A 27,981-nucleotide genomic window follows, 5' to 3' on the forward strand; every position below is an offset into this window, starting at 1 on the left:
AGCGAGCAACACTGTCATTATTTTTGACCTCTATTAGGCAGGGGTACACTTTAGGGTAGTCTGGGGTGACGTACGTTTTATATTTTCTTTTTTCTCTCTCTCTCACACACACACACACACACACACACACACACACACACAAATTGATTTCCGTGATATTGTATATAATTTGCGGCCATCAGGGAGCCACTATTAATATGCAGGAGACTCCCGGAACTTCCGGGAGAGGTGGGATGTCCGTGTGTATTTATCATATCATTCTTGCTTTTACTATATGTTAGTGTTATTTTAGGTTTTATGTATTATTTGGTATGATTTGGTAGGTTATTTCAAGTTCAACAGTGCGTGACAGGGAATGAGGAAAGGTGCAGCTGACTCACATCGTTTCATATCGCCAAATCATATCGTTTCATCGCGGCCCGGTAGCATGTGCTTTGCGGCCCAGTGGTTGGGGACCACTGGCATAACCCTTGTGATATGCACCAGCTGCTCATATGACCATCCACCACCTGCTCCCATGGCTTCAAGTGACCCTGGTCAGTGGGGGGCTAAGCAGGTGCTACACCTTGCCCAAGGGTGACCTGCAGGCTAGCGGAGGGAAGGAGTGCCTTACACCTCCTTTGGTAGGGAAGTTTCTCCACCCTGCCATCCAGGTAATCGCAAAGTGATGAAAATGCATGGGAAATATCTCCAGCCTACTAAGACCAGCCGAACTTCAAACACCCATTTACACCTGTCCTACATTAATTTCATTTTATTCTCCTCGTTCCCAACAGGTTAAACCAATTCAGGAGACAATATGCAGATGCTGGAAACCCAAAGCCACACACACAAAATGCTGGAGGAACTCAGCAGGACAGGCAGCAACTATGGAAATGAGTAAACAGGCGACGGTTTGAGAGCTGAAGAAGGGGCTCAGGCCAAAACGTCAACTGTTTGTCCAATTCCATAGATGCTGCCTGACCTGCTGAGTTCCTCCAGCATTTTATGTGTAGGTTAAATCAATTACCTACATACTAGGAGCTACTTACTGTACATTAATCAATCAACCCATGCATCTTTAAGATGTGGGAGGAAACCTAAGTACACAGGGGAATCCCAAATGGAGATAATCCGCAAACTTCATATGACGGCATAGGGAAAGACTGAATAGGATAGAACTATTTTTTTCCCTGAAGTGTAGTAGAAAGAGGGAAGATTTGATAGAGGTACATAAAATCATGAGGGATACAGACAGGGTGGGGTGGCGGGGTGGAGAAACGTCTCTAAGAAAACCTTTAAGGAAACCAGGCTAATGGACCTATTGTATCATGTTCTCCAAGTACCCCAAAAGCTCATCCTTAATACCGGATTCCAACCACTAAAGTCAGGTTAAGTGGCCTAAAATTTCCTTTCTTCTGCCTCCCTCCCTTCTTAAAGAGTGGAGTTCTTCTATTTTAAGATGGCACTGTTGAAAACTTAATGACTTACTGACAGAAAACAAAACTACTAACTACTTCAATAGTCACAGTTTTTCTGGAAAATAATCACCGCTATCAAAAGCCTGTAACTTCCCTTTTAGATTTTGAACCGCTTCTATGACCAGGCATGTTTGCAGTGCGAACTGAAGACTGAAAGGTGCACGCTGTAGCGGACTCGAGCTGATTTGAAGTGGTGGATCCAAGGTGAGGCAAGGCGAGGTGGTGGAGCCCAGGTGCTAGAGTGAAGAGTGAGCTGATGTATGACCGATTTAAGCACTAGGACAGAATAGAAAGGTTGGGTATATGCCAAATCGAGGCAGTGGGGCCCAGGCTCAAAAACATATCTAAGCAGCAGGGCCCTGGTCCGAGAGCAATGAGCAAGTCGAGGTTTGGCTAGTTTACATGCAGGGACAGATTGAAAAGATCAGGGTGTCGGGGCCAGAGGTGAAGAACGGGCCGGTGTTCAGCTCACTTCAGCTCTCTGTGATGAACTGAGGGTGTGGCCTGTAACTAACAGGATCCTGGACAGGCTGCAATGATGACCGGCTTTGTGGCCACGGACTCACTTTTGTGAACTTTAGTTCTGAATGCTATTTGTTTACTTTTTATTGTTTGCACGATTTGTGCTTTTGTTTTTGCACACTGGGTGCTTGACGGTCTTAGATTTTTTTGATGGGCTCTATTGGGTTTCTTTGTATTGTGGCTGCCGGCAAGGAGATGAATCTCAAGGTTGTATATAGTATACATAATAGAATAAATGTACTTTGAACTTTGAATGACATTTACACCTTTCCAGTCCTTCTAACCATTTTAGAATTGAGTGTTTCTTGAACGATGATTACTAATGCCTCCACAATAACTTCAGGTACCTCTTTCAGAACCCTAGGATGTAGTCCATCTGATCCAGGTGACTCAGATATGGCCCTTGGGGCTAAAGGGATCAGGGGGTATGGAGGGAAGGCTGGTACAGGGTTCTGAGTTGGATGATCAGCCATGATCGTACTGAATGGCGGTGCAGGCTCGAAGGGCCGAATGGCCTACTCCTGCACCTATTTTCTATGTTTCTATCTACCTCCAGACCTTTCATCTTCCCAAGCACCTGCTCCCTAGTAATAGCAGCAACATTCACTTCTGCCTCCTGACGCTCTTGAATTTCTGGCACACTGCTACTGTCTTTCACAGTGAAGATTGATGCAAAACATTTAAGTTTGTCCACCATTTCTTTGCCCCCCATTACTACCTCTCCAGCAGAATTTTCAAGCAATCTGATATCCACTCTCGCCTCTCTTTTACTCTTTATATATTTGAAAAAAAATGTTGGTATCCTCTTTTATATTATTAGCTAGCACACTTTTATAGGTCATCTTTTCTCTGTTAATGGCTTTTTAGTTGCCTTCTGTTGATTTTTAAAAGCACGCCAATCCTGCATCTTCCCACTATTTTTTTGTTATATTGTCTGCCCTCTCTTGCTTTTATGCTGTCTTTCTCTTGTTAGCCAGATGCCTCATCCTCCTTTTAGAAAACTTCTTCATTTTTGATATGTATATATCCAAAAAGAGAAATAATGTATCAGATCATGAAAAGGCAATGCAAATTCATTGGACATGCGATTAGGAAAGAGGAGTTAGAATGCACGGTAATTATGGGAAAGATTGAAGGGAAGAAAGCAAGAGGAAGACAAAGACAAACGATGATGGAGACAGCAGCCAGAGAACTGGAAATGAATACCACTGAGTTGATCCAGTTGACCCAAAACAGGAGTGTGTGGGCCATGGTAGTCAAAGCTCAAACTGGGCATGGCACCTGATGATGATGATATATCCTGTGCCTTCCGTATTGCTCCCAGAAACTCCAGCATTTGCTGCTCTGACATCATCCCTGCTGGTGTCCCCTTCCAAACAATTTTGGCCAGCTCCTCTCTCATGCCTCTGTAATTTCCTTTACTCCACTGTAATACTGATACATCTAACTTTTCATCTCCCTTTCAAACTGCAGGGTGAATTCTATCACATATGGTAACTGCTTCCTCAGGGCTCCTTTACCTTAAGCTCCCTAATCAAATTTGGTTCATTAACACCTAGTCCAGAGTTGCCTTTCCCCTACAAGCTGCTCTAGAAAACTGTCTCCAAGGCATTCTACAAAACCCCTCTCTAGGGATCCAGCACTAACCTGATTTTTCCAATCTATCTGCATATTGAAATACCCCATTACCATTTTAACATTGCCCTTATTACATGCCTTTTCTATCTTCTGTTGTAATTGTAGCCTATTTGGAGGCCTGTCTACAACTCCCATCAGGGTCTTTTAACCCTTGCAAATTCTTAACTCTGCCCACAAGGATCTTATATCTTCCAATGGGGTTAAAGACCCCATCACACAGGGCATGTGCTCTTCTTAGTAAAGAGGTACAGAAGCCTGAAGACACAACATTTGAGGAACAGTTTCTTCCCCTCCACCATCAGATTTCTGAATGGATAATGAACCAACCCTTGAACACTACCTCCTACTTTTGTCTTCTTTATACTACTTATTTAATTTTTAAAATACATTTCCTATTGTAATTTATGGTTTTCTTATGTGTATTGCACTGCTGCTGCCAAACAGCAAGTTTCATGAACATGATTCGGATTCTAATCAGTTCCAACTGCACATCCATCTCCTTCAGATTTCAACCGCTATGCCGCCAATCCCAATAAAAATAAATAAATAAAGGCATCCGTTAGTCTTGCGAGACCATGGATCTGTGCCTGGAAAGTCTTCACTCTCCAGGGCACAGGCCTGGGCAAGGTTGTATGGAAGACCGGCAGTTGCCCATACTGCAAGTCTCCCCTCTCCACGACACCAATGTTGTCCAAGGGGAGGGCACTAGGACCCATACAGCTTGGCACCGGTGTCGTCGCAGAGCAATGTGTGATTAAGTGCCTTGCTCAAGGACACAACACGTTCCCTCGGCTGGGGCTCGAACTCACGACCTGCAGGTTGCCAGTCCAATGCCTTAACCACTTGGCCACATGCCCACACAATCCCAATAACTGCACTTAATATCGGTACTGTTCACCACTTGCACATTCCAGTTGAGAGCACTGGGTTTACTTCTGGATTCCTTATATCCCAATGCAGCTCCTTAAGGCTGTTATAGCTGGGGGAGGTAGTAGAGATAAGCTCCCACTAATAAATGCTCCCAATGGCGCGTGCTTCAAATAGTCTCTGACAACCAAGTCCAGCTCCTGGCCTTCACATGCGGCTCAGCTACCAAGCCTGGCGGAACTGCTTCTACTGACAGGAGAAAAAGGGCAAGGGCAGCTCACTGGTGCCTTAAAACCAGCCACTTCAGGCAGATGGGGCTCATCAGCTGTGGTTGGCAGCTCATCTAAAAGGAAAACTCCAATCTCAGACCTCAATTGCCTTGCAATCATTCATGGGGAAGGCTTCGGGAGTAAACCCCGAGGAAAATTCCTGGAGCTGGAGCCCCTACCACAATCCTACGTTGAGTTCAATGCTGACTGGCAACTTTTCCGATGCCGCCTGTGCCGGACGGCATGGAAAGGGGGAGCCTACTACATAGGCAACTGCTTGTTCTCCATATCGTACCAATTAACGCATCAACCGGTACGTCTTTGGACTGTGGGAGGGAACTGGAGCACCCAGAGGAAACCCATGCGGCCACGGGGAGAACGTACAAACTCCTTACAGACAGCAGCAGGAATTGAACCCGGTACCTGGGTTGCTGGTAACTGTAAAGCGTTATACAACCCAGCATCACTTTATGGACATACAATCAATCAATGTATATTTATCTTGTTGTATTTATTGTGTAATTTATTATTTTTATTGTCTTCTTTATCCTTTGTGTGTTTTTTGTGCTGCATCAGATACTGAGCAACAATTATTTCGTTCTCCTTACAGTTGTGTACAGGAAATAACACTAAACAATTTTGAACCTTGAATATTATAATGATCTCATTTAGAGATATTTTTACTCATCACTGGAATTGCACCCTGACGCTCAGCAAGCGCCAGTGCACCTCCTCCCCATTCTGGCTCTCAGCCACAAGCCTCTGCTCGAGCCAAGTGCACAAGGTCACAAATTCACACCTCACTGGGAGAGAATCACGTCTGAAGGCCACACATCATCTGCTAGAAAGTATATCCAAAGGTCTTACCTTAAAATCAGGGAACACAGGCATAACTTCCACAGGGACGACCCGAGGCTTACTGTAATGATGAGTGACCTAGGGAACAGAGTGAGACACCAGAGTCATACAAGTCATCGCACAGGAACAGAAGAGGTTAACCAAGTTTCAGTTATGTTTAGCTTCAAGGAGAAGTTGAATTGTTTTCTCTGAAGCACAGGAAGCTGAGAGTTGACTCAAGGGAAGTATCTAAAACTATAAAAGGCACTGCCTGGGTAGATAAGACTCTTTCTTACTGCCATCATGGAAACATTAAAATCTGGGGGTCCTAAACTGGGTCCACGGACCCCTTGGTTAATAGTAAGAGTCCATGGCACACAAAAGTTTGGGAACCCTTGTGTACTACAGGGCATAGTTTCAAGCTGAGCGGTGGGGTGGAGGAGTTTAAAGTTACAGGAAATTTATAATTATTTATTGAGATACAGTTGCGGAAGAAGCCCCTCCGACGCTTCAAGCCGTACTGCCTAGCCATCCCCTAATTTAATCCTCACCTAATCAGGGAACAATTTACAATGACCAATTAACCTACCAACTGGTACATCATCGAACCGTGGTGGAAACTGGAGCACCAGGAGGAAACCCACGTGGCCACGGGGAGAACAGTCAGCGGTGGCAATTGAAATGGGTCACTAGTACTGCAAAGCATCCTTATAACCAGTCTTTATTAAAAACACAGAGAATGGCAGATATGCACGTACCTGGAACACACTATGGATAAAATAGATAGATTTAGACAGGCGCACGAACAGGAAGGGAACGGAGGAATACAGACCATGTTCAGACAGGTGGGATTAAACTAAAATGCCATCGTCGTCAACACAGACATCGTGGACCAGAAGACCTGTTCCTGCGCTGTACTGTTCTATGCTCTAATGTACCAATGCTACTGAGGAGGAAAGGAGCAGCAAATTGAAATTGGAATGGCAACAGATGATAGCTTCACTGCATATTGTTGACTTAAGGTTCCTTTCCTGCTGCAAAATTGTAATTTGTTTTGATAACACCTCTTAAAAAAAAAAGGGATGGGAGGTATAATAATGAACATAGACCGGGGGGTGGGGGAGGGAGAGAATCATTCACCCCTCCCCCTCTCCCAATTTCACCTATCACCTACTACCTTGTACTTGTTTCTCCCCTCCCACCACCTTCTAATGCTGATTTCTCCCCTTCCCCTCCAGCCCTCCAGCCCTGCTGAGGGGATCTCAGCCTGAAACATCAACCGTTTACTTTTTTCCATAGATGCTGCTGAGTTCCTCCGGCATTTTGTGTGTGTGTTGCTTTGATTTCCAGCGCCTGCAGATTTTCTCGTTTGTGACAGGCCAAGGATGTTAATTTTGCACACCAATAATATTTTTTGGGCATACATTTAGGAATTAGGTGCCAGTTTGGATATGGACACTGCTGGATCTCTGGAGCTGTTGTCGGACAGGAGTCCTACAGTTATGGATCACCTTGAAATTCCACCATAATTAGCATCAGTGAAGAGACTCTTGATTGTTCTCAGAAAAGAACAAATGCACAGCATCACCAGGACACTTGTGATGACAGAATGTGATCGGAAAGAGCACAGAAGGCTCAACAACCCACTTAAGTCCACGACATGTGCCTTGGTGCTGTCAAGACCATCTACTTAACACCCAAAGTTCTCCTTGTCCGATAGTACATAAACTTATCAAGGGCAGAAGTAGCAGGCACCTGCTGGAAGGAACGAACTGGAAATATCCTCAACTGCAACTCCATCCCCGCTGTCAGTGACACTGAATCTATCAGACTCATTTTCCTTGAAGCAGATGGTACCAGTGAACAGCGCTACCAAGGACAACATCCTCAAGACCATTTATGAAGCTACTCCTTTCATTTCTTTTGTGTCTTCCTTTTATTTCAAATTTGGATCTGCTATTGTTGGAGTCTGTCAGTGTGTTTTCAGTCTGACCGTGCGACCTGGCACTCTGCGGTCTCCGAGAGGGTTCCACGAGGCCGTGAGCAAAGTGCGCGGCATGAAGGCCAGGAAGCCAGGAGACGGGGCATGGACTCGTGATTGACTCCATCTCTCACCGAGGAAGACTGAAATCGTTGAGGCGAGTGCAGAGGGCAAGAGAGTGTTCAGCACTGTCTACCAGCCTATCGCTGGCTGCCGCCGGAGGAAGGTGCCTGCGTGTGACTGTCTTTCTCTCTCTCTCTCTCTCCTTCTTGCTCACTGCTTCCGAGGAAGGTCCTTGTGTTTGAATGATCTCTCCCTCCCATGATGCTGTCAGATGATTGTGCCGGAGCAAGGTTTAATGGACGTGGTTTGTGGATTGTGGACTCTGATTCACATCATGATGTGTTTCTAGATTTTCTGGTCGCTCCTTTTTTTTTGGTGCTAGTTTGGGCAATTTTGAACCAGATAAGGAACACTGTGCTGAACTGAAATATGTATAGCAGTATAGGAGCAGAGATGTGATGTTGAGGCTCCATAAGGCGCTGGTGAGACCTCACTTGGAGTACCGTGGGCAGTTTTGGTCTCCTTATTTAAGAAAGGATGTGCTGACGTTGGAGAGGGTACAGAGAAGATTCACTAGAATTCGATTCCGGGAATGAGAGGGTTAACATATGAGGAACGTTTGTCTGCTCTTGGACTGTATTCCTTGGAGTTTAGAAGAATGAGGGGAGACCTCATAGAAACATTTCAAATGTTGAAAGGCATGGACAGAGTGGATGTGGCAAAGTTGTTTCCCATGATGGGGGAGTCTAGTACGAGAGGGCATGACTTAAGGATTGAAGGGCGCCCATTCAGAACAGAAATGCGAAGAAATTTTTTTAGTCAGAGGGTGGTGAATCTATGGAATTTGTTGCCACGGGCAGCAGTGGAGGCCAAGTCATTGGGTGTATTTAAGGCAGAGATTGACAGATATCTGAGTAGCCAGGGGCATCAAAGGTTATGGTGAGAAGGCGGAGGAGTAGGACTAAATAGAAGAATGGATCAGCTCATGATAAAATGGCGGGGCAGACTCGATGGGCTGAATGGCCGACTTCTGCTCCTTTGTCTTATGGGCTTATGTCTCTTGATTTTTTGTCTTGTTTTATATTCTGTGATTTTCCTTGTCTTTGTTGTTGCTGTATGTGCGATTTGTTGGTTTCGTGCTGATTGCAGGAAGACGAGTCTCAGGGTTGTATGCTGCATACATACTTCCATAATAAATGTACTTTGAATCCTTCCGAATGCAAATCACATACACTAAAGGTTAACTCTTGAACTTGACCTTCAATCTACTTCAGTGTAGCCCTTGCACTTTATCCACCTGCCAAACACCTGTAACTGCAACACGAGCATCTCAATCTAATTTTCTTTTGATTATCCTGGTGTGGCATTATCCGTCTGGATAATGTGCAAAACAAAAGCTTTTCACTGTTTCTCAGTACACACAATGATAAGAAACCAATACCAATATCTCACCAACACCCATTTGGTCCAGTCACTCCTGACAAACAAGATTGAACAAATCATAAACATGAGGAAGCCTGCACGTGCTGGAAATCCAGAACGACACACATAAAATGCTGGAGGAACTTGGCAGGCCAAGCAGCATCTATGGACATTAACGAACAGTCAACGTTTCGGGCCGAGACCCTTCTTCAGGACTGAGAGGGAAAGGGGAGAATGCCAGAATAAAAAGTTGGGGAGGAGTGGAAGGAGGCCAGCTGGAAGGTGGCAGGTGAAGCCACATATGTGGGAAAGGTCAAGGGCTGGAGAAGAAGGAACCTGATAGGAGAGGAGTGGACCACAGAAGAGAGGGAAGGAGGAGAGGAACCTAGGGGAGGTGATAGGCAGGTGAGAAGAGGTAAGAGGCCAGAGTGGAGAATCGAATAAGAGGGATGAGGGAGGGGGGAATTTTTTTTTTTAATGTAAAGACTGGACCAAATGGGCTACAGTAGGACATGGGTTTTGGAGGGAGGTATTAAATGGTATACCATTAAGTAAGGAAGGAATCAGGATATAGGTTGGTAAAGCTCATTAAGATATGATAGAGGTTTTAACACCCCATCACAGATGGGGTGTCCAGTATCCTCTCTCATTCTTCTCTGCAGTGGAGCAGATCTGAATAATTTCCCTACCTCTTTATTCGCATCCATGAAGGTCTTTTCAATTGCTGCTATCTGACTGTCACGATCCTTATAAATCTCCTCCTCTGTAAACTGTTGTTTAACAGATACACCAATCCTGGATTGTGAGAATAAAAAGATGATATACCAGTCAGATTTGGGACAATGCAGAAAATAGCATCTGCCTTAAGCACCAAAACAGTAACTAGACATACTAATTCATATGATAAATCACGTGAATCAGAACTTCAGAACGCCTGAATCCACCACTTCACTAATATAATCTATAGTTCCATCAAAACTATAATCTGCACGGTCTGGGATATATCACTGTGGATAGAGTCCTTAACAGAGGCAAACATTGCAGACAAGTGTCAATGAAGGCTACATCACTGCCCCATCTCTTGGTCCTCAATGAACTTGTTTAGGGCCCCAGTGATCTCCAGGCCTTCAAAGCTGGGTTTGGCAACTAAGTACAGGGAGCTTTCCCAGTTCTGGTTGGAGAACAGAACAGAGCACTTGGCTTTCACATGGGCCCTGCTGAACTGAGAATCTCAAACTAGTCTTTCCACTTTCCAAGAGCACAATTAGTGCTGACCATCGCTATTTTTAAATTACTTTAATTGTTCTTGGCTCATAGTTAATACCAAGGTGGGTCTGTTTCAAAGCATGAAATTCTCACACACATACACACACACTAAATACCCCTTTCAAATACTAAAGAGTTACAACTGCACAGCAACATTTTACTCACTTGACTTCAGGTTTCTCATTGGAGATGCCGTAGCGATTGAACTCGGTGGAAATGTATTCAGTCTTTCTCATCCATGGCACCACTTTAGCGTGCTGTTGTGACCTGAAACCAGAGATGAGAGAGAGAGAGAGAGAGAGATGATGGAGAGATGATGGCGAGATGATGGAGAGATGATGGAGAGAGATGGAGAGAGATGGAGGAGAAGGAAAAAACAAGTCTGGTAAAATTGCAGCTCAATATTTCAGGTCTCAATTTCTACCCAGTAAATATTGCAAACGTCAGTGGTGTAGCGGCATCTGCGAGAGCTCCCGGGTTCGAATCCAGCGGCTCCTTGCACAAGTTCTGTTTGTGCTGGGTTGAGCGTTGAGCTAATGTGTAAAACAGTCAAGCACTAAAGAAATGGAAGGTTGCTGCCTGATGTGCCGAATTGGTGCAGGGATGAACTAAAAATATTGCAAAAGCAGGAAAGAAAAGGAATTTAGTACAGAATGTAGAGTAGCAGAAACAATTTAGGTGCAGCTATGTATCAGGAAGAGGTAGAAGACATAGTGGGGAAGCAAAAACAAAAAGATATATAGAGTCATAGAAAAGTGCAGCATAGGACCAGGCCCTTCAGCCCATCTAGTCTGTGCCGAACCATTTAAACAGCCTGGTCCCATTGACCTGTCTCTGGAATCAGAATGATACATAGCTGAAGGTAAATCGGGAAATACAGGGGACACTCAGGCAATATCTATGGACAGAGAAATAGTTAACTTTTCAGGATGATGACCTCCCAGCTGTAGTAGGAGTTGTCTGCAGTTCACCAAGCAGTAGAACAAAGGGCAGAGTACAAATCATGAAATTAACAGCAGTGAGCATGTTACGCACGTAATAATTTAATTTCATAGTTTCTCTTTGCCTCTGGGTTTTTTAGAACTTGTCTCCCAATCCCTTTTTTCTCTCTTATTAAGCATTCTTTCACTCTCCATATGTTTAATGCATACTTTTTCTACTTTGTTTATCCTCATGTTTCCCAATTCACCTCAAATTTTCAGTGCTCAGTACATTATTTCCTTTCAAAGGAAGTATTTTCCTGTGTTTCCTGAACAACATTTCAGATGTTTTCCATTGCTATTCGACATTACTGTTTGCCAGTGTACCTGCCCATTTTAATTTCCTAAATGATATACTCAGTCCATTAATATCGGCTTCTCCCCAGGTGTTTTTCATCATTCCTATGCAAAATGCTGGAGGCACTCAGCAAGCCAGGCAGCATCTCTGGACAAGAGTAAACAGTCGATGTTTTGGGCTGGGAGTCTTCATCAGGACTGGAGAAAAAGGATGAGAAGTCAGAGTAAGAAGGTGGGGGGAGGCGAGGAAGAAGTACAAGGTGATAGATGATAGGTGACACTAGTACAGGAGGGGTGAAGTAAAAAGCTGAGAAGTCGATTGGCGAAAGAGATAAAGAGCTGGGGAAGGGGGATTCTGATTGGACAGGACAGAAGGCCATGGAAGAAAGGGAAAGGGGAGGACCACCTAAGGGAGGTGATGGGTAGGTGAGGCGATAAGGTGAGAGAAGGAAATGGGAATGGGGAACGTTGTTTGGGGGGGGGGGCCATTACAGGAAGTTCGAAAAATCGATGTCCATGCCGTCAGGTTGGAAGCTACCTGGACAGAATATAAGGTGTTGCTCCTCTCACTTTCAGCTTCCACCACTGGCTAGAAATCTTGCAAAAAGGAGATCTGAATGTGTAAGTCTCCCCAATAGCAAACCTCAAGTAGTGCCTGCTTGCTGCCAACACACAGAAACCGAGCTCTTTTTCGGACTTGGGATGAACTACCGGGGACAAGGTCTGGCCCCTGTGCACATAGCGCGCAGGCCCACCAGTGTGTGGACCCGCCCTGGTGCATGTGAACCAGATTCCCAGCTATGGGTAAATAGCCCCACTGCCTTGTGGTAGCCTCGGGAGAGACAAAGGCTACAGTGTGCATGCGCCGGTCGTGCATGCAGCCTGTCACAGCCGCTCCGACTAGTTTCCTTACTTTTTCTTCTTACTTTCTTAGCTTACGTTATTTTTATTTTTTTTCCCACGGTAACATGTTGAAGCTGCACCCTCTCTAACATGCTGGTGGAGAGAGTTTATAGGGGTTTTTAGCACTGGAAACAGTTACATTCGGACACGTCTCATTAGCAGGGCAGCAGTATGGTCACATTGTTTATTCCAGGGACCAGCTGATTGTGCTTACGCCGGCCGGTTTAGCGAACAGAGTGGTGGACACCCCGGCTGAAATCTGGAGGAAAACACACAGAGGATGCAGAGGGGGATCAAAAAGGCGAGGAAGGAGGACCGGGTCGAGCAACAGAGACTTATGAAGAAGAGGAGTTATAAGCCGTGGCTTCCCTCTCTCATTATGGGGAAATGTGAGATCGCTGGGTAATAAAATGGACGAGTTGATGGCACTAGCCAGGAGTCAGAGAACATTTCGGGAGAGCAGTGCTGTGTGTTTTACTGAAACGCGGCTGCACGTGGGCATACCTGACCAAAACGTTTCCATGGAGGGCATCCAGACCGTTCGGGCTGACCAGAAGGGCACTGAGAGCGGTAAGTGTAAAGGAGGGGGGCTTGCTGTTCTGGTTAACAACTGATGGTGCAATTCTGGTCATACTACGATCAAGGAACGTGTTTGTAGCCCAGATATTGAACTTTTTGCTGTTGGACTCCGGCCACATTCCACCGAGATACAACACTGGGCGTCACGGGAGGTTGTTCCTGCCTGTGGCCATCGAACTTTGCAGCTCCTCCCGTGGAGGGTCAGACACCCTGAGCCAATGGGCTGGTCCTGGACTTACTTCCATCTGGCATAGTTTGCATATTGTTGTTTGATTGATTGTAGTTTTGTATTGCTATATTTATGCTCCATTCTTGGTTGGTGCAGCTGTAACGAAACCCAGTTTCCGTCGGGATCAATAAAGTATGTCTATGTCTACGTCTATGAGTAAACCTGGACAGCAAATCCGGAGAGGAGCCCCAAAGGCGGCTAGACGTCATTGAACATCCTTCCAGCAGCTCCTGCAGCCAAGCTGGTGCCAAACAGACTGCTTCATAAGCTTTCCTTTGGACTACACTGGTGAGGCCGAGAGGGGGATCTTGATGACTGGGCACATCAGGATCTCCGTACCTTACACTGAGGTCTGTGATGATGATGATCATCACCCATTGTCCTTCGAGTCAGATGGACACCAACCAATTGTACTGCTGCTGTAAAGTTAACAAATTTCATGACTATGCCAGTGATATTAACCCTGATTCTGATTCTTTCACCAGGAATTTCCAAACAAAAAATCACTCTTAGTCCCTCTAACATTTGGATACGGACAACCAATCACATCCTCCACCCCAACATTACCCTCCTGTCTTTAGTGCAGCAACCCCAAATCACACCCATCCAGAATTCCAGAAAAACCGATCTCTTTGCCAGAGGTACAGGTCAACGCCAACCACTCGTGGCCAAGAATCACAGAAAGACAACCAATGGCTTTACCTTTTAGAACTAGACGGTGCCTGAATTTCTTCCTCGAGTAATTTCTCATCTGCAATGTCAAGCATTACTAAAGAGAGAAGACAACAAAAAATAAGAATATGAAGACATCACATCTCTTTACGAGCTACAAGAAAGATTATTGACAATAAGGTATGCAGCAACACCCTTGCACTCAACATCAGTAAGAACTGTGGACTTCAGAAAGGGTAAGATGAGGGAACACACACCAGTCCTCATAAAAGGGATCAGAAGTGGTAAGAGTGAGCAATTTCAAGTTGCTATGTGTCAATATCTCTGAGAATCTATCCTGAACCCAACATATCGATGCAGTTACATCAAAGGCACTAGCCTCTGTAGTATCCAGGACATCTTCAAGAAACAATGCCTCAAAAAGGCGGAGTCCATCATTAAGGATTCCCCATCACTCAGGTCATGTCCTCTTCTCATTGCTAGCATCAGGAAGGAGGTCTGGAAGCCTGAAGGCACACAATCAACAATTCAGGAATAGCCTCTTCCACTCTCTAATTCCAAAAGGACATTGAACCCATGAACCTCACTACTTTTAAAAAAAATTTCTATTTCTGCATTACTTAATATATTTACTGTAATTTACAGTTTTTTTTATCTATTATTATGTATTGCATTGTACTGTTGTCACAAAGGCAACAAATTTCACAATATATACCAGTGATTAAACCCAATTCTAATACGGTAAATTGATACACTGTTCTCTCCAACTCTTAGTTTTGATGGTTACACTTTCTCAATTGGTTGTTGTCATATAAACTCAAAGTAGGTGCAAGGATCTAATATGGTTAAGAGTCAAAATACTATATCTTCAAAAACAAAGAGGAGGCCTTTTGTCCCTTTGAGCCTCTGATGGCTCTCAGAAAATTCCTCTATCAGTACCAACAGCAAACATTTTTCTGTACTCTATTCCATTTCAACAGACATCCCACCCTGCAAAAACTCATTTTAGGGAGGTAGCACCACCATTTCAGGGAGGTAGCTCCCTTGCCCCCCGCAATCCCATATCCCACCCCCCGGTCGAGCTACAAGGGTGTATGTAACACTTTGTTTAGTGATTTTGTCTAATCTGTAAACCAAGTTGGGTATATGCAGCAAATGTGACATTAAAATATGTACTTATATTATATTATATTATCATGTTTATTCTATTACAACTTTAAGCAAGTCTACAGGGAGTTTGGCCTCATCACGTAGGACATCAATAGCGTAGCTCCTTGGCAGCTAACCAGCTAGTTTAAATCAGGGGTCCCCAACCTTTTTTTGCACCGCGAACCGGTTTAATATTGACAATATTCTTGCGGGGACTGGCCGACCCGGGGGGGGGGGGTGTCACTTGTAAGTGGCTAATACACTCAATTTTGTTTCTAAAAGGGTTTATCTAATGAATTTAATATTAAACACACCATGCATATTTTTCTCGCATGAATGTAGTCAAAAGTCAATTATAACAGTGATCCCAAACCTCCGGGCCGTGAAGAATACAGCGATAGCCAGAACGCATCCAGCACATCTTTAAGAAAAAAGCCAAAGTAAACAAGCTAATTGATTAGGTGCCGCCCGGCATGTAAATGTCGGCCCAGATCAGAGACGACGCAATCGGCAATCGCTTCTGATCTGGGCCAACACTTACGTGCCGGGCGGCACCGAACTAATTAGCTTGTTTATTTTGGCTTTTTTCTTAAAGATGTGCTGGGTGCATTCCAGCCACTGCTGCATTCTTCGCGGCCCAGAGGCTGGAGACCACTGAATTATAAGTCACCTATAAGTCAATAGCATCATAACATTTTAAGTAATGTTTGGATATTAAACACGCAGTGCATATTTTCCTCGTGTGAACATATAAAGTCATTGCAACACACCAATATCACTGAATCAGTGGGAGCCGTGGGCTTGTTTTCCTGCAACAAGACAGTCCTATCGAGGGGTGATGAGAGACAGCGATACTCGAAGGGGGTTCCTTATGTCCAGTCTATTCTGCAATTTAGTTTTCGTTGCATTCATTGCAGAAAACTCCACTTCGCAGAGATATGTTGGAGATGGAAGCAACGTTTCCAGTGCTTTCGTGGCTATCTCAGGATATTCAGCCTTGACTTTGATCCAGAATGCCGGCAGAGATGTTATGTCAAACATGCTTTTCAGCCCACCGTCATTTGCAAGCTAGAGGAGTTGATGTTTTTCCCGCGCTGACATGGATGATTCAGCGGGGACATCACAAACGGGTCACAGACCCATTCCTTTGCACGTCTTGGGTCACTGATGACCTTGCGTGCGTTAAAGTTCAACAGTGCGTGACAGGGAATGAGGAAAGGTGCAGCTGACTCATATCGTTTCATATTGCCAAATCATATTGTTTCCTCGTGACCCCGTGGTTGGGGACCACTCTTAGCACAAAGAGAGACCAATCAGGGTGTTCGCTCTCCCTCTCCCTTCAAAAGTATCTATTTCTGGGATACTGTATATAATTTCCGGGTGTTAGGGAGCCACTATCGATATGCGGGAAACTCCTGGAACGTCCGGGAGAGGTGGGATGTCTGATCTCAGGGTGACAGGGTGGAGATACTTTATGTCTGCTCCAAAGGAGGTGTAAGGCGCTCCTTCGTCTGCTAGCCTGCAGGTCACTCTTGGGCAAGGTGTAGCACCTGCTTAGCGCCACTGATCAGGGTCATAAGAAGCTACGAAAGAAAGTGGTGGATAGTTGCTTGAGCAGCTGGTGCAGATCACAAGTCCTGGATATGTGACCACTGACACCAGGCAGACAATCTCTGAGGAGTATTGACAATGGGTGGGGTCACCTCTCTTGTAAAGGCACTGCCCAGAATATGCCAATGGCAAAAATATTTCCATAGAAAAATTTGCCAAGAATAATCATGGTCATGGAAAGATGATGATCGCTCACATCATATGACACTGCACATAATGATGATTCCATCTTACATGCCCAACAACTTCAGATTTCCCTACCACTCACCTACATAAGGGGGAATTTACAACAGCCAATTCCTTGAGGCTGGGGCAGGAAAATGGAGCAGCTAGTCACAGGGACAATGTTGAAACTCCAAGTAGACAACACCAGAGGCCTGGACTAAATCAGGTCACTAGTACCATGAGGTGTCAGCTCTGTTAACCGCATCATCCCGCTGCCCACTCCACCCCTTCCTGAGCGGCTGTCAGTGACCAGTAGGATTCCACAGAGTTGGCTGTGGAGCCCAGCCTTTTGCTATATATGTTAAGTGATTTAGATGAGGGGAGTTAAATGCAAAATTCTCAAATATGCAGACACACCAAAATTCGATGGGATTGTGAGCTTTAAGGAGGTTAGAAAGATGTAGAGAGGCAGCACGAGTGGACAAATGGAAGATGTAGGAAAAGGTTTTAGCAACTTTGGTGGCAAAAATGGGAAAGAAGATTATCTCAACACAGGAAGATGAGCAAAGGGAGGGGTTGCAGTGAGACCTTGGTGTCCTTGTGCACAGTCTCTGAATGCAGGCGTAGAGCTGCTGCTGGCAGTAAAGGAGGCAAGTGGTGTGTTGAGCTTCACAGCCAGAACATTTGAGTAAAGAATAGCAATGTGTTGCTGCAATTGTAAAGGCTGTGGTGACACTAGACCTTGATATCTGTGTGGAGTTTTAATCTCTTTATCCAAGGGTGTCCTTGCTATTGAGGAAGTCCGGACTGATTCCTGGTATGGTAGGACTGACTTATGAAGAGAGACTGGGACTTAAAGAGCAAGGAGAGTTCAGTGGTGTTTACAAAATTTTGACAGAGATTAGATGAAGGAAAAATGGTCCCAATGGCCAGTATAAGGGATCATGGCTGAAGAATATGGGGTAAGCCATTTGGGATTGCAATGAAGGGAAATTTCTTCTTTCAGAGAATTCTCTACAGCAGGAAGTAGTTGAAGACAAATCAATAAATGTATTCATGAAGGAGTTAGATATAGTTCTTAGGGCTAGAGTGATCATGAGCTAGGGGAGAATTCAGGAACAGGATATTGAATTTGGGTATGGGGTGGCATGGTAGCGTAGTGGTTAGCACAGCACTTTACAGTACCAGGTTCAATTCCCGCCACTGCCTGTAAGCAGCTTGTACGTTCTCCCTGTGACCACATGGGTTTCCTCCGGGTGCTCCGGTTTCCTCCCACAGTCCAATGACGTACCAGTTGGTAGGTTAATTGGTCACTGTAAACTGTCCTGTGATTAGGCTCGGGTTAAACTGGGGGATTGCTGGTGGCATGGCTCAAAGGGCCAGATGGGCCTATTCCACACTGCCGTTCAATAAATAAAAAAAATAGATAATCAGCCCAGATCACACTGAATGGCAGAGAAAGCTCAGATGAACTACTCCTGCTTCTAATTTCTGCATTCACGTTTCTCTCAAAATAATCTATTTGTTTTGTGCCTCAGAGAAACAGTGCCTTAAAAGGGAGATTTCTGCAGGTCCTACGATTCTCACTGGACATTTTAAGCTGCTCAAACAAAGAATAACAGGGGTATTCAAGGAGATGTCAGGGGTAAGTTGTTTTTTTTAAAACGCAGAGAGTGGTGAGTGCATGGAATGGGCTGCCGGCGGTGGTGGTGGAGGCGGATACAATAGGGTCTTTTAAGAGACTCCTGGATGGATACATGGAGCTTAGAAAAATAGAGGGCTATGGGTAAGCCTAGGTAATTTCTAAGGTAAGGACATGTTCGGCACAGCTTTGTGGGCCAAAGGGCCTGTAATGTGCTGAAGGTTTTCTATGTTTCTATGTTTAATACCAGCTTATATGGAGGCAAGTCATATGGCGAATAAGGAAAATAGAGAATACTTGGAGCTGAAACGAAGCAGAACAGCTGTCATATAGCACAGAAATACATCCTTTGGCCCATCTAGTCTGTGCCAAACTGTTAGTCTCATCGACCTGGATAACTGTCCCTAGTTCTGTTGTCAAGGGAAAGGATGTGACAGGCAACAGACAGACAGACAGACACACACACACACTCACTCACAAAGTGCTGGAGGAGTTCAGGGGTCAGCCAGATGGTTTGGGCCCTAGGATACAGTTGGGATTATTTTCACAGTTTTATCAACAGATGCAGACAGGGCTGGGACTTACCATTGTTGTCGATCCTGTACGTGTCTGGATTGATGAGATCAATCACTACTCCAAGATCTGGCTCCGTTAGCAGCTCATGTTTATGCTGCTTTTCAAGAGAGGTAGCTTTATACTGTACAAATCTGGGAAATCAGGAAAAATATTCAGTGTTATCAGCATTATCCATTATAGAACAGTTAGCTTAGGATGTTTTCGACAATAAATCCTCTTTTTCCTCCCCATGTCCTTTCCTTTCTATTGCTGCAATTTCACCTCTCCATGAAGAATCTGACCATCTCTTTAGAAGGCTTTTAGAAGGTGAATTTGCATCTACCAATAGAGAAACTTTCAAATTGTCACCATTCCAATCTCTAGATATTGGTCTTTCAGTGATTAGAAGCATATTTTCCTTGCTAGTGTTACCCAGGCCCTTCAAGACTATCTAAACACTTCTATCAAATCTCCTAACCTTCCTGGCTGCAAGAACCCCAGACTCAACACTTAACGCTGGCAGCCTTTCAGGATAATGGTTTGTGCCTTGGTAGTCAATTCTGTGGCTGGTTCAAAAACCCTACTTTGACAGCATTCAGTGACACTGAGTGAGAGGTTGTTGTGGTGCCACTCAGCCAGATTTTCAATCACTCTCCTATATGCTGATTCAACACCACCTTTGTTTCAGACCACGACATTGCTGTCGTCAGCAAACTTGAATAAGACTCTGGAGCTGTGCTTGGCCACACAGTCATAAGAATAAAGTGAGAAGAGCAGGAGGCTAAGCTCACATCCCTGTGGTGCACCTGTACCGATGGTGATTGTGGAAGGGATGTCGCTGCCAATCCAAACTGACTGGGGTGAGCAAGCGAGGAAGTCGAGGATCCAGTTAATCAAGGAGGTATCGAGACCTAGGTCTCAGAGCTTATTGATTAGTTTTGAGGGGATGACAGTAATGAATGCTGAGCTGTAGTCAATGGAGAGCATCCTGACGTGTGCACCTTCTCTGTCCAGATGTTCCAGGGTTGAGTGAAGGGCCAATAAACTGTCATCTGCTGCTGACCTGTGGTGACGGTAGGCTAACTGGAGCAAATTCAAGCTGCTCCTCAGGCAGGAGTTGATATGTTTAATCACCAGTGGTCCACGTCCATCTTTCAACCTCACTGAGAATTGTTCTTGCACCGCAAGTAGGTTGTGACCTGGCAGAGTTCATTTCACAGCACATCCTCGGGAATACTGTCACCAGCCGCCCATTGCAGCTGCATCATGAATGCATGCTGACAACATTAGCATGTCCAGAAACACCACCCCAATGACCCTGGCCCACCAGGAGTTGACTCGGATATGCTTGAGGCACATCTTCAAACTGTTAAGCCTCTTCTCACACCAAAACAGAAAATACCTGAAACACTCTGAAAAAGGGTCTTCTATCCAAAATGGTAATTTAATTTTTCTTTCTGGAGATATTGATTGGTGTTTCCAGCATTCCCTCTCTCTGTTTCAGATCTCCCGCATCTGCACTCTTCCCAGCTTTCAAGACTTTCCTTGCAATTTGCAAATATTGTGCAGCTTCACACATCAAGTCTTTACAATTACCACTGATTTTAGTTGAGATGCAGCGTGGAATTGGCCCTTCCCGCCCTTTGAGCCACACTGCCCAGCAATCCCCTGATTCAATTCTAGCCTAATCACAGGACAATTTACAATGAGCAATTAACCTACCAATTGGTACGTTGTTGGACTGTGGGAGGAAACCCACAAGTTCAGAGGGTGAACATAGAAACTCCTTACAGGCAGCAGTAGGAATTGCTTGTACTGTAATGCGTTGTGCTGACCACTACGCTACCCTCTCTTGATGTCAGAATCAACAGTGCTTTGCTACGTCTACAACTATTACATCCAGACTGAGCAAGAATGTGGACCAACGGCATCAATAGAGAACAACACGCCTCCAGCTAACCGTGGCTGCGTTCTGAGCACATTCCTGTTCAGCAGTGAGGCCTGGAAATAGTGTGTATTCAGGACACTGACTTGCAGTATGGTGTTCTTCTCAAATTGCTGTTGGCCCTTTTGCTCCACAGCTTCAGAAACACCCATCAAGTGACAGATTACTGTTGCTTGTTGAGCCTAGAAACCTGGAGCTGCCAACAGTCTTCCATACCACATTAACAATGCCAATCTATACCGGTACAGGCTGTACCCTGAGCCATAGCATTTGCTGTCCTCAAATCAATGGTCAAGCTGAACTCTAGGAGAGTAGATACAGTACTATTGGATGTGTGGCTAGGGAATGAAAAAACTACCTGGGCATCATTGGCACAGAGATGAAGAAGACCTGGCTCTCATGCAAGGAAGGCTGAAAGGCTTTCCATTGGTTCCAGTGTGTAAATGGACATTAGAAGGCAAGATAGAGCTGACAGAGCAGGCCAGGGGCTATCAGTACCAGAATTCAATCCTCTTTTACCATATTAATGTGAATCTCAGCATTTCGATATTGTCCTGTCATAGCTGGATGCGATATCCGAAGGAGCTATGAAAGGAAAAGACAACGCTGAGGATTTCCAAATTGCTGAGGTCAACAAAAGTAATGTATATAAAACCATTTTCTTTGTTCGTACCGCTGTCCATGCAAAAGATGAACTGAAAAGATCACATTGATTCTGAATTTTCTGATCCAAACATCACTCTGGCTTCGTCAAGCACCTCTGCACCATCCGCCACAAGTGGGACTTTCCGGTGGCCAAACATTTTAATTCCCATCCTCATTCTGACATGGGAATCCGGAAGATGAGGCCATCATCAGGGTGGAGGAGCAACACTTTATATTCCATCTAGGTAGCCTCCAACCTGATGGCATGAATATTGATTTCTCCTTCCGGTGAACAAATCCCCTGCCCCTCTATTCCCCACTCTGACTTTTCACTTCTTCTCACCTGCCTATCACTTCTCCTGGGTCATTTCCTCCTTCCCTTTCTCCTATGATACACACCCCTCTCATATCAGATTCTTTCTTCTCCAGTCCTTGACCTTTTCCACCCGCCTGGCTTCATCTCATCACCTTCCAGCTACCCTCTTTCCCCTCCCCGACCCTCTTTATTCTGGCATCTTCTCCCTTCCTTCTCAGTCCTTAAGAAGGAAGGGTCTCGGCCCGAAACGTCAACTTTGTACTTTTCTCCATAGATGCTTCCCGACCTTCAGAGTTTTTCCAGCGTTTTGTTTGTATTACTCAGGGATAAATGTGTTAATTGTTAAAGACTGCACCCAGCCAAGTCAACATTAACAAACAATTTTCCTGTGCTACTCAGGGGAGCTGTAAAATCCGTCGTTGCTTTTGCTCCTGTACAAGATCATGATCTTTCCATTTCACACATCCCTGGGACACAGTTACCGCCCCCTCCCCCCCAACAGCAAGAGTTCAGGTCTTAAACTAAAGTAACACATACAAAGCACTGGAGGAACTCAACAGGTCAGGTAGCACCTATAGTAAGGAATAAAGAGTTGACATTTCGGGGTGTGTTACTCTGGAATTCCAGCATCTGCAGAATCTCCTGTTCAGTTCTTAAGCTGATGACTTTGATGAATTCATTAACTCCTTTGACACCTTCAAAGGTCTGGGCACCATCATCCACAAGTCCTTCTCTGGCAATCTTACAAAGGGTGACATAGTTAGCATATCACTTTACAGCAAGGACGATCCAGGTGCCTGTAAGGAGTTTGTACCTTCTCCCCGTGACTGTGCAGGTTTCCTCCAAGTGCTCCTGTTTCCTCCCACTCTTTGCTGAGTTCTATACACTATTTTGCTAAAAACCTATCAAATTTCTGTTGAAGTCTCTGATTATTCTCCAACATTTCCAAATTTCACTTTGTCTGTAAGTCGTCAAAATTCAAAGTAAAATTAATTACCAGAGTGCATACATGTCACCACATACAACCCTGAGATTCTTCTTTTTTTCCCTGCAGACACACTCTACAAATCTATAGAACAGTATTGCTGAAATTTGGGGTCCACCCCCTCCTGCCATCCTAATTCCAAATCAAACTACGTGCATCAAAATGATTGAAATATAGCTCATTTTATCAATTAGCTCCTAATTGTTAAAAGCTTAACAATTATAAGAACAATGCCATTTCATGGAATGCAGGCACCTCACATTAATTACAAGGCAGCCATTCCATGCACAGCAAGATGACAAAATGGCAAATAATCACCAATTGCTTTGGTGACTAAGAGGGAGTGTTCCCAAGAACACTAAGAGAATTTCTATGCTGACGTTGCACAAGTCGACACTGCCACACATTCTTACCTTACCCAAGGACACGTGGGTTCCTAGGAATACAGGCAGTATCGGTGTCGCTAACAGCCTGAGTCTGGTGTGGCCAGGCTGCTGGCCTTGCATTTTTTGTACTTTAGTTCTCCTGCACTGAAGACCAGTTCCTATTTGACTGTTTGAGCACCTTCTGCTTCCACCCCCCCCACCCCACTCCTCACAGTACTTTTTTTAGTATAGCCAACCAGGAGTCTTCACCAGGCTCTCCAGTTTAAAAACTCAGCGTCTAGTCTCAGATAGTTACAGCTTTTGCAGTATCCGTTTTATTTGGAGATAACCGGGCAAAACAGGCCTGTCGGACATCGATTACTTTCGAACCCTGGGTTCTTTTGGGAGTTCAGGAAAGAGTGAGAAGCTTTGATTCACTGATTCTTCACAATCGCTTATTTTAAAGTTTAAATAAGCGAAGATACAGAGCATTTGAAACTAAGTGAGGAGCTGACAAGCAAAGCAGAGATGAGAGACTCTGTAGATTCAAGAAAAAGATGGCATCTTTGAAGATCTATCACTTTTATACTTGAGTTAACAGAAATTCCTTAGATGACAGATTCCAATCAACAGCTACACAATTACGTGAGTAATGTTGAAAATTGAAAAGGTATATGTAACTGCTACACTGCCTTCTATAAGGGAAGACAAACCACTACATACTGTAAAAATACGTTTGTTAAAAATACTAATTATGTTCATGAGAAAGAAACTATGATTCAAACTATGAATTAGTCTTGCATTATTTCAACTAATATCTTATAAAAAATACAATAAAAACCAAACGATTCCAACAGGCCCAATGAACCACACCGCCCAGCAACCCACCTATTTAACCCTAGAACAGTGATTCCCAACAGGGGCTGTTATGTGTCCAAAAGGAAGTGTTAAGGGAAATAGAATTCTCGGGGGGTGGCGGGGGGGGGGGGTTACTTGAGGCACAAGACCTGACTGACCGTGTCAACTCACTGCTGCTGTCAACAACAGATAGACATTCCCAGTTTGTGTTATCTTTTTATTTTAATTTAGCCCCGTTAATGATGGATAAATAGGTACGGTGTGATTTCTATGAGTCTGAAGGTAGTAAGCCTTGAATTCTAATCCTGCTAAGAAACGGAAACTACAATGCATCAATACAATGATACATACCTGGAATATAGTTTTATACTGTTGCTGTCAGATCAGCGATGCCCTATGTGTCTTATTTATAATATTGTCTAATGAAGCCACGAAACCATCAAGATTGCAGGAACATTTCTGCACAAGACACCCTGGAAGGGCTTCTTACGGTAATACTCAGTTTCAGAATATGAAAGAAGCATTTGAAAAGTATTGCACACTCAAGTCATTTGCTAAGAAAGCCAAAAAATGACATTGATAGTAGTCTCATTGCTTCTTGTAACATTTCCAAAATGATAGCAAAGTGTGGAAAATCTCATACAGATTAATAACACCTGCTGTATCAGGAGCGCTCACCACTGTTCTCAAAATGGATTTTGAAATTAATTCCTCTGAGTAACAAATCAGTAGCTCGTCGTACTGACAAAATGAGCGAAGGCACTGAGTATCAACTATGCCCAGAGCTACAGAAAACAGGACTTGAGATACAACAGGATGAGTCAACTGTGCAAGACAACGTGGCATTGCTAACAGCATACGGTACCCATAAAAAGTATTCACCCACCCCACCCCCCAGAAGTTTTCATGTTTTATTGTTTTACAACATTGAATTAGAGTGGATTTAATTTGGCTTTTTTGACACTGGTCAACAGAAAAGACACTTTAATGTCAAAGTAAAAACAAATTTTTTACAAATTTGTCCAAAATTATTACAATTATTAAACACAAAATAATTGATTACATTAATTACTCACACCCTCCAAGTCAGTATTTAGTAGATGCACCTTTGGCAGCAATTACAGCCCTGAGTCTTTGTGGATAGGTCTCTATCAGCTTTGCACATCTGAACACTGCAATTTTTCGCCATTCTTCTTTACAAAACTACTCAAGCTATGTCAGATTGCATGGGGATCGTGAGTGAACAGCCCTTTTCAAGTCCAGCCACAAATTCTCTGTTGGTTTGAGGCCTGAGTTGTCCACTCCAAAATGTTAACTTTGTCGTTTTTAAGCCATTCCTGTTTAGCTTTGGCTTTATGCTTGGGGTCAAGTTTATGAAGAGATTCTCTTTTGTGAAAAGTTAAAAACAAATATCAATGGACAAGCAATCTATGATGAGCTCAAAATGTATAGGAAGGATAAAAGTTATCCAAATTATGAATATGATTTCGTGTGGAACAGATGGAGCACCATATATGACATGTCACCATGCTGGTTTAGTGGCACTTATGAAAAAAACTTCCAGATCTGTTTGCAATCCATTGTGCAATTCATTGTCCACTTCTGCCAGCTGAAAACTTTTTTCAAGCATGACTCTTGTATTATCTGATATCAACAAAATTAAAGCTCATCCATTAAATAGCAGAATATTTTGCCAGTTATGCCAAGGTAATGATGACGAGTTTAAACACTTGCTTCTTCAAACTGAAGTGTGTTGGCTGTCAAAAGGCTACTGCTTAAAACGTTTCTTTGATCTTTTTGACACTGTGGTTGAATTTTTGCTCAAAGTCGACAAGAGCTTGGGAAACAAGATTGAACATCTATGTGGAGATGTGGCATACCTAGCCGATCTGTATGAAAATTGAACATTCTAAATATGAAACTGCAGGGTGAGAATTTCAATTTAATCCAAGCAAAAAGTGCAGTGTCCACTTTTATTGGAAAATTGGAAATATATAAGCAAAACATTGGGAGAAGAATGTTCTCAGTTTCCCTGCAGGGAAAATATGGCACTCCTTTTCACAGACGGTGATTTGCATGAGTACTGCTTACACCTGCAGTCACTGAAGAAGGTTTTCCAGAACCGATTCAAGGATTTGAACTATCTGGAAATTCCGGACTGGGTAATTAACCCATTTCTTTGCAAGATGGAAGAACAGGAAGAGAGCTTGCAAGAAGAAATGAAATGATAAAGAAGCAAAAATGCTTTGCAAAAATGTTGGCTTTTGTGATACGTGGCTACACTGTCATATGAAGTTTCCTAGTCTTTGGAGAAGAACCAAATTGCTCTTCTTTGCACTTCCATCCTCCTACCTTGTTGAAAGAGGCTTCAGTGCAGTGAACCACATACTCATAAAAACAGAAACCGCTTGTTATGTGTGGGGACGTAAAACTTTTGCTGTCACAACTTAAACCAGATATTTCAACTCCTGTTAAGAACCGTCAAGGTCAAGAATGACATTGATATTGAAGCTGCTGTACAGCGCACAGGTACCGTGTAAGCTAGGTTTAAAGACAAATAAAAATTTCAAGCAGAATAATTTTTCTCATGTTAGCACATGTAGACATGTTTTTACACAATGGTGTGCTGAAAAGTATATTGTGCCTGAGCGGTGGGGGGGGGGCTTAAAAGTGCTGGGAAACACTGGCCTAGACAAATCACAGGACAATTTAAAATGACCAATTAACCTACTAATAGGCACTTCTTAGGACAATGAGGAGAAGCAGTTGGAGGAGGAAAAGAACGAGAGCAACAGAATCAACCGTCACTGTACCTGTTGGGATCAAATGGATAGGTCACAAATTTTGGGTCAAAGGGAATATCCGGCAGAGAATTGCAGTATTTCACCCGACACACAACTCCAGACCTGCAAAGGAACAGAAATAGTAATAATCAGTCATGGGAATAACAAAGCCAATGTTATAGCCCCCAGTTGGCTCAGGAGTTCTTACGCTCAACGTTTCCCAGAGCCAGTAATCCATCCTTCTCAATCAGAACCTCATGAATGTTTGGCTTTTCCACCTTTGGCTTTGGTCTACCAGACCCAAACATAAAGCTCCAGCCTCAGGTTCTGTGACTTCCTACCAATGACTTGTACCTCAAGCATTCCACCTGGGAATCACAAAACTAGGTTCCCCAATGGTGGCTGTTCGGTCAGGCCTTGCTCCATCAACTTAGATCCACGTCCTCAATTCAATAAAACACAACTCATTCATCAATCAGGCCTAAATTAAAAACAGACACACATTACTACAGTATGGGTACAAAAATTAATGGAGTTTATGAAAGTGAACAACAAACTAATGGCTGGATTAACTTTCTAGAGAATGGGATTAAGAATCAGAGGTCATATGCATAAAGGGAAGAATTAAATGCAGAAAAACTTTGTGCATCCTATTGTTGGAATTTGTAATGCACTGTTTAGAGAGGTGGAGAGACAGGTTCCATTGTAGTCTTCAATAATGATGGAACAAGGCCATGGAGAAAGGGAGGGAGCATTACTCTAGTGGGGAGCTGGGCCACTATCAAAGTTTAAATTGGATCCAGTACCTAGGGTGGTGGAGTGGAGATGCAGAATATTAACTTCAGCGGCCATTTTCTTTTGAACTGAACATGGATTGTAGATTAAATTTAAAATGCAGCTCCAGATAATAGGTTCTGAGAGCTGTGGATCGCAGGTAATTGAAAAACCTGCTGTAATTGTACCTGCTCCAGCATTCA

General features: G+C 43.9%; 1 protein-coding gene across 1 annotated transcript in view; it reads right to left on the reverse strand.

The window, feature by feature from the left end:
• The window catches only part of paf1 (PAF1 homolog, Paf1/RNA polymerase II complex component), a 60,531-nt gene that overhangs the window by 19,370 nt on the left and 13,180 nt on the right, over window positions 1-27,981 (reverse strand). The window contains exons 3-8 of the mRNA XM_063061257.1: window positions 27,035-27,127; window positions 19,138-19,259; window positions 14,016-14,082; window positions 10,491-10,592; window positions 9,749-9,854; window positions 5,624-5,692 (exon numbers count right to left, since the gene is read on the reverse strand). Of these exons, the coding sequence (XP_062917327.1) occupies window positions 5,624-5,692; window positions 9,749-9,854; window positions 10,491-10,592; window positions 14,016-14,082; window positions 19,138-19,259; window positions 27,035-27,127 (559 nt within the window). The remainder of the gene's footprint in view (window positions 1-5,623; window positions 5,693-9,748; window positions 9,855-10,490; window positions 10,593-14,015; window positions 14,083-19,137; window positions 19,260-27,034; window positions 27,128-27,981) is intronic.

This window comes from Mobula hypostoma, chromosome 10, assembly GCF_963921235.1.
Source record: "Mobula hypostoma chromosome 10, sMobHyp1.1, whole genome shotgun sequence".
Classification (NCBI taxonomy): domain Eukaryota; kingdom Metazoa; phylum Chordata; class Chondrichthyes; order Myliobatiformes; family Myliobatidae; genus Mobula; species Mobula hypostoma.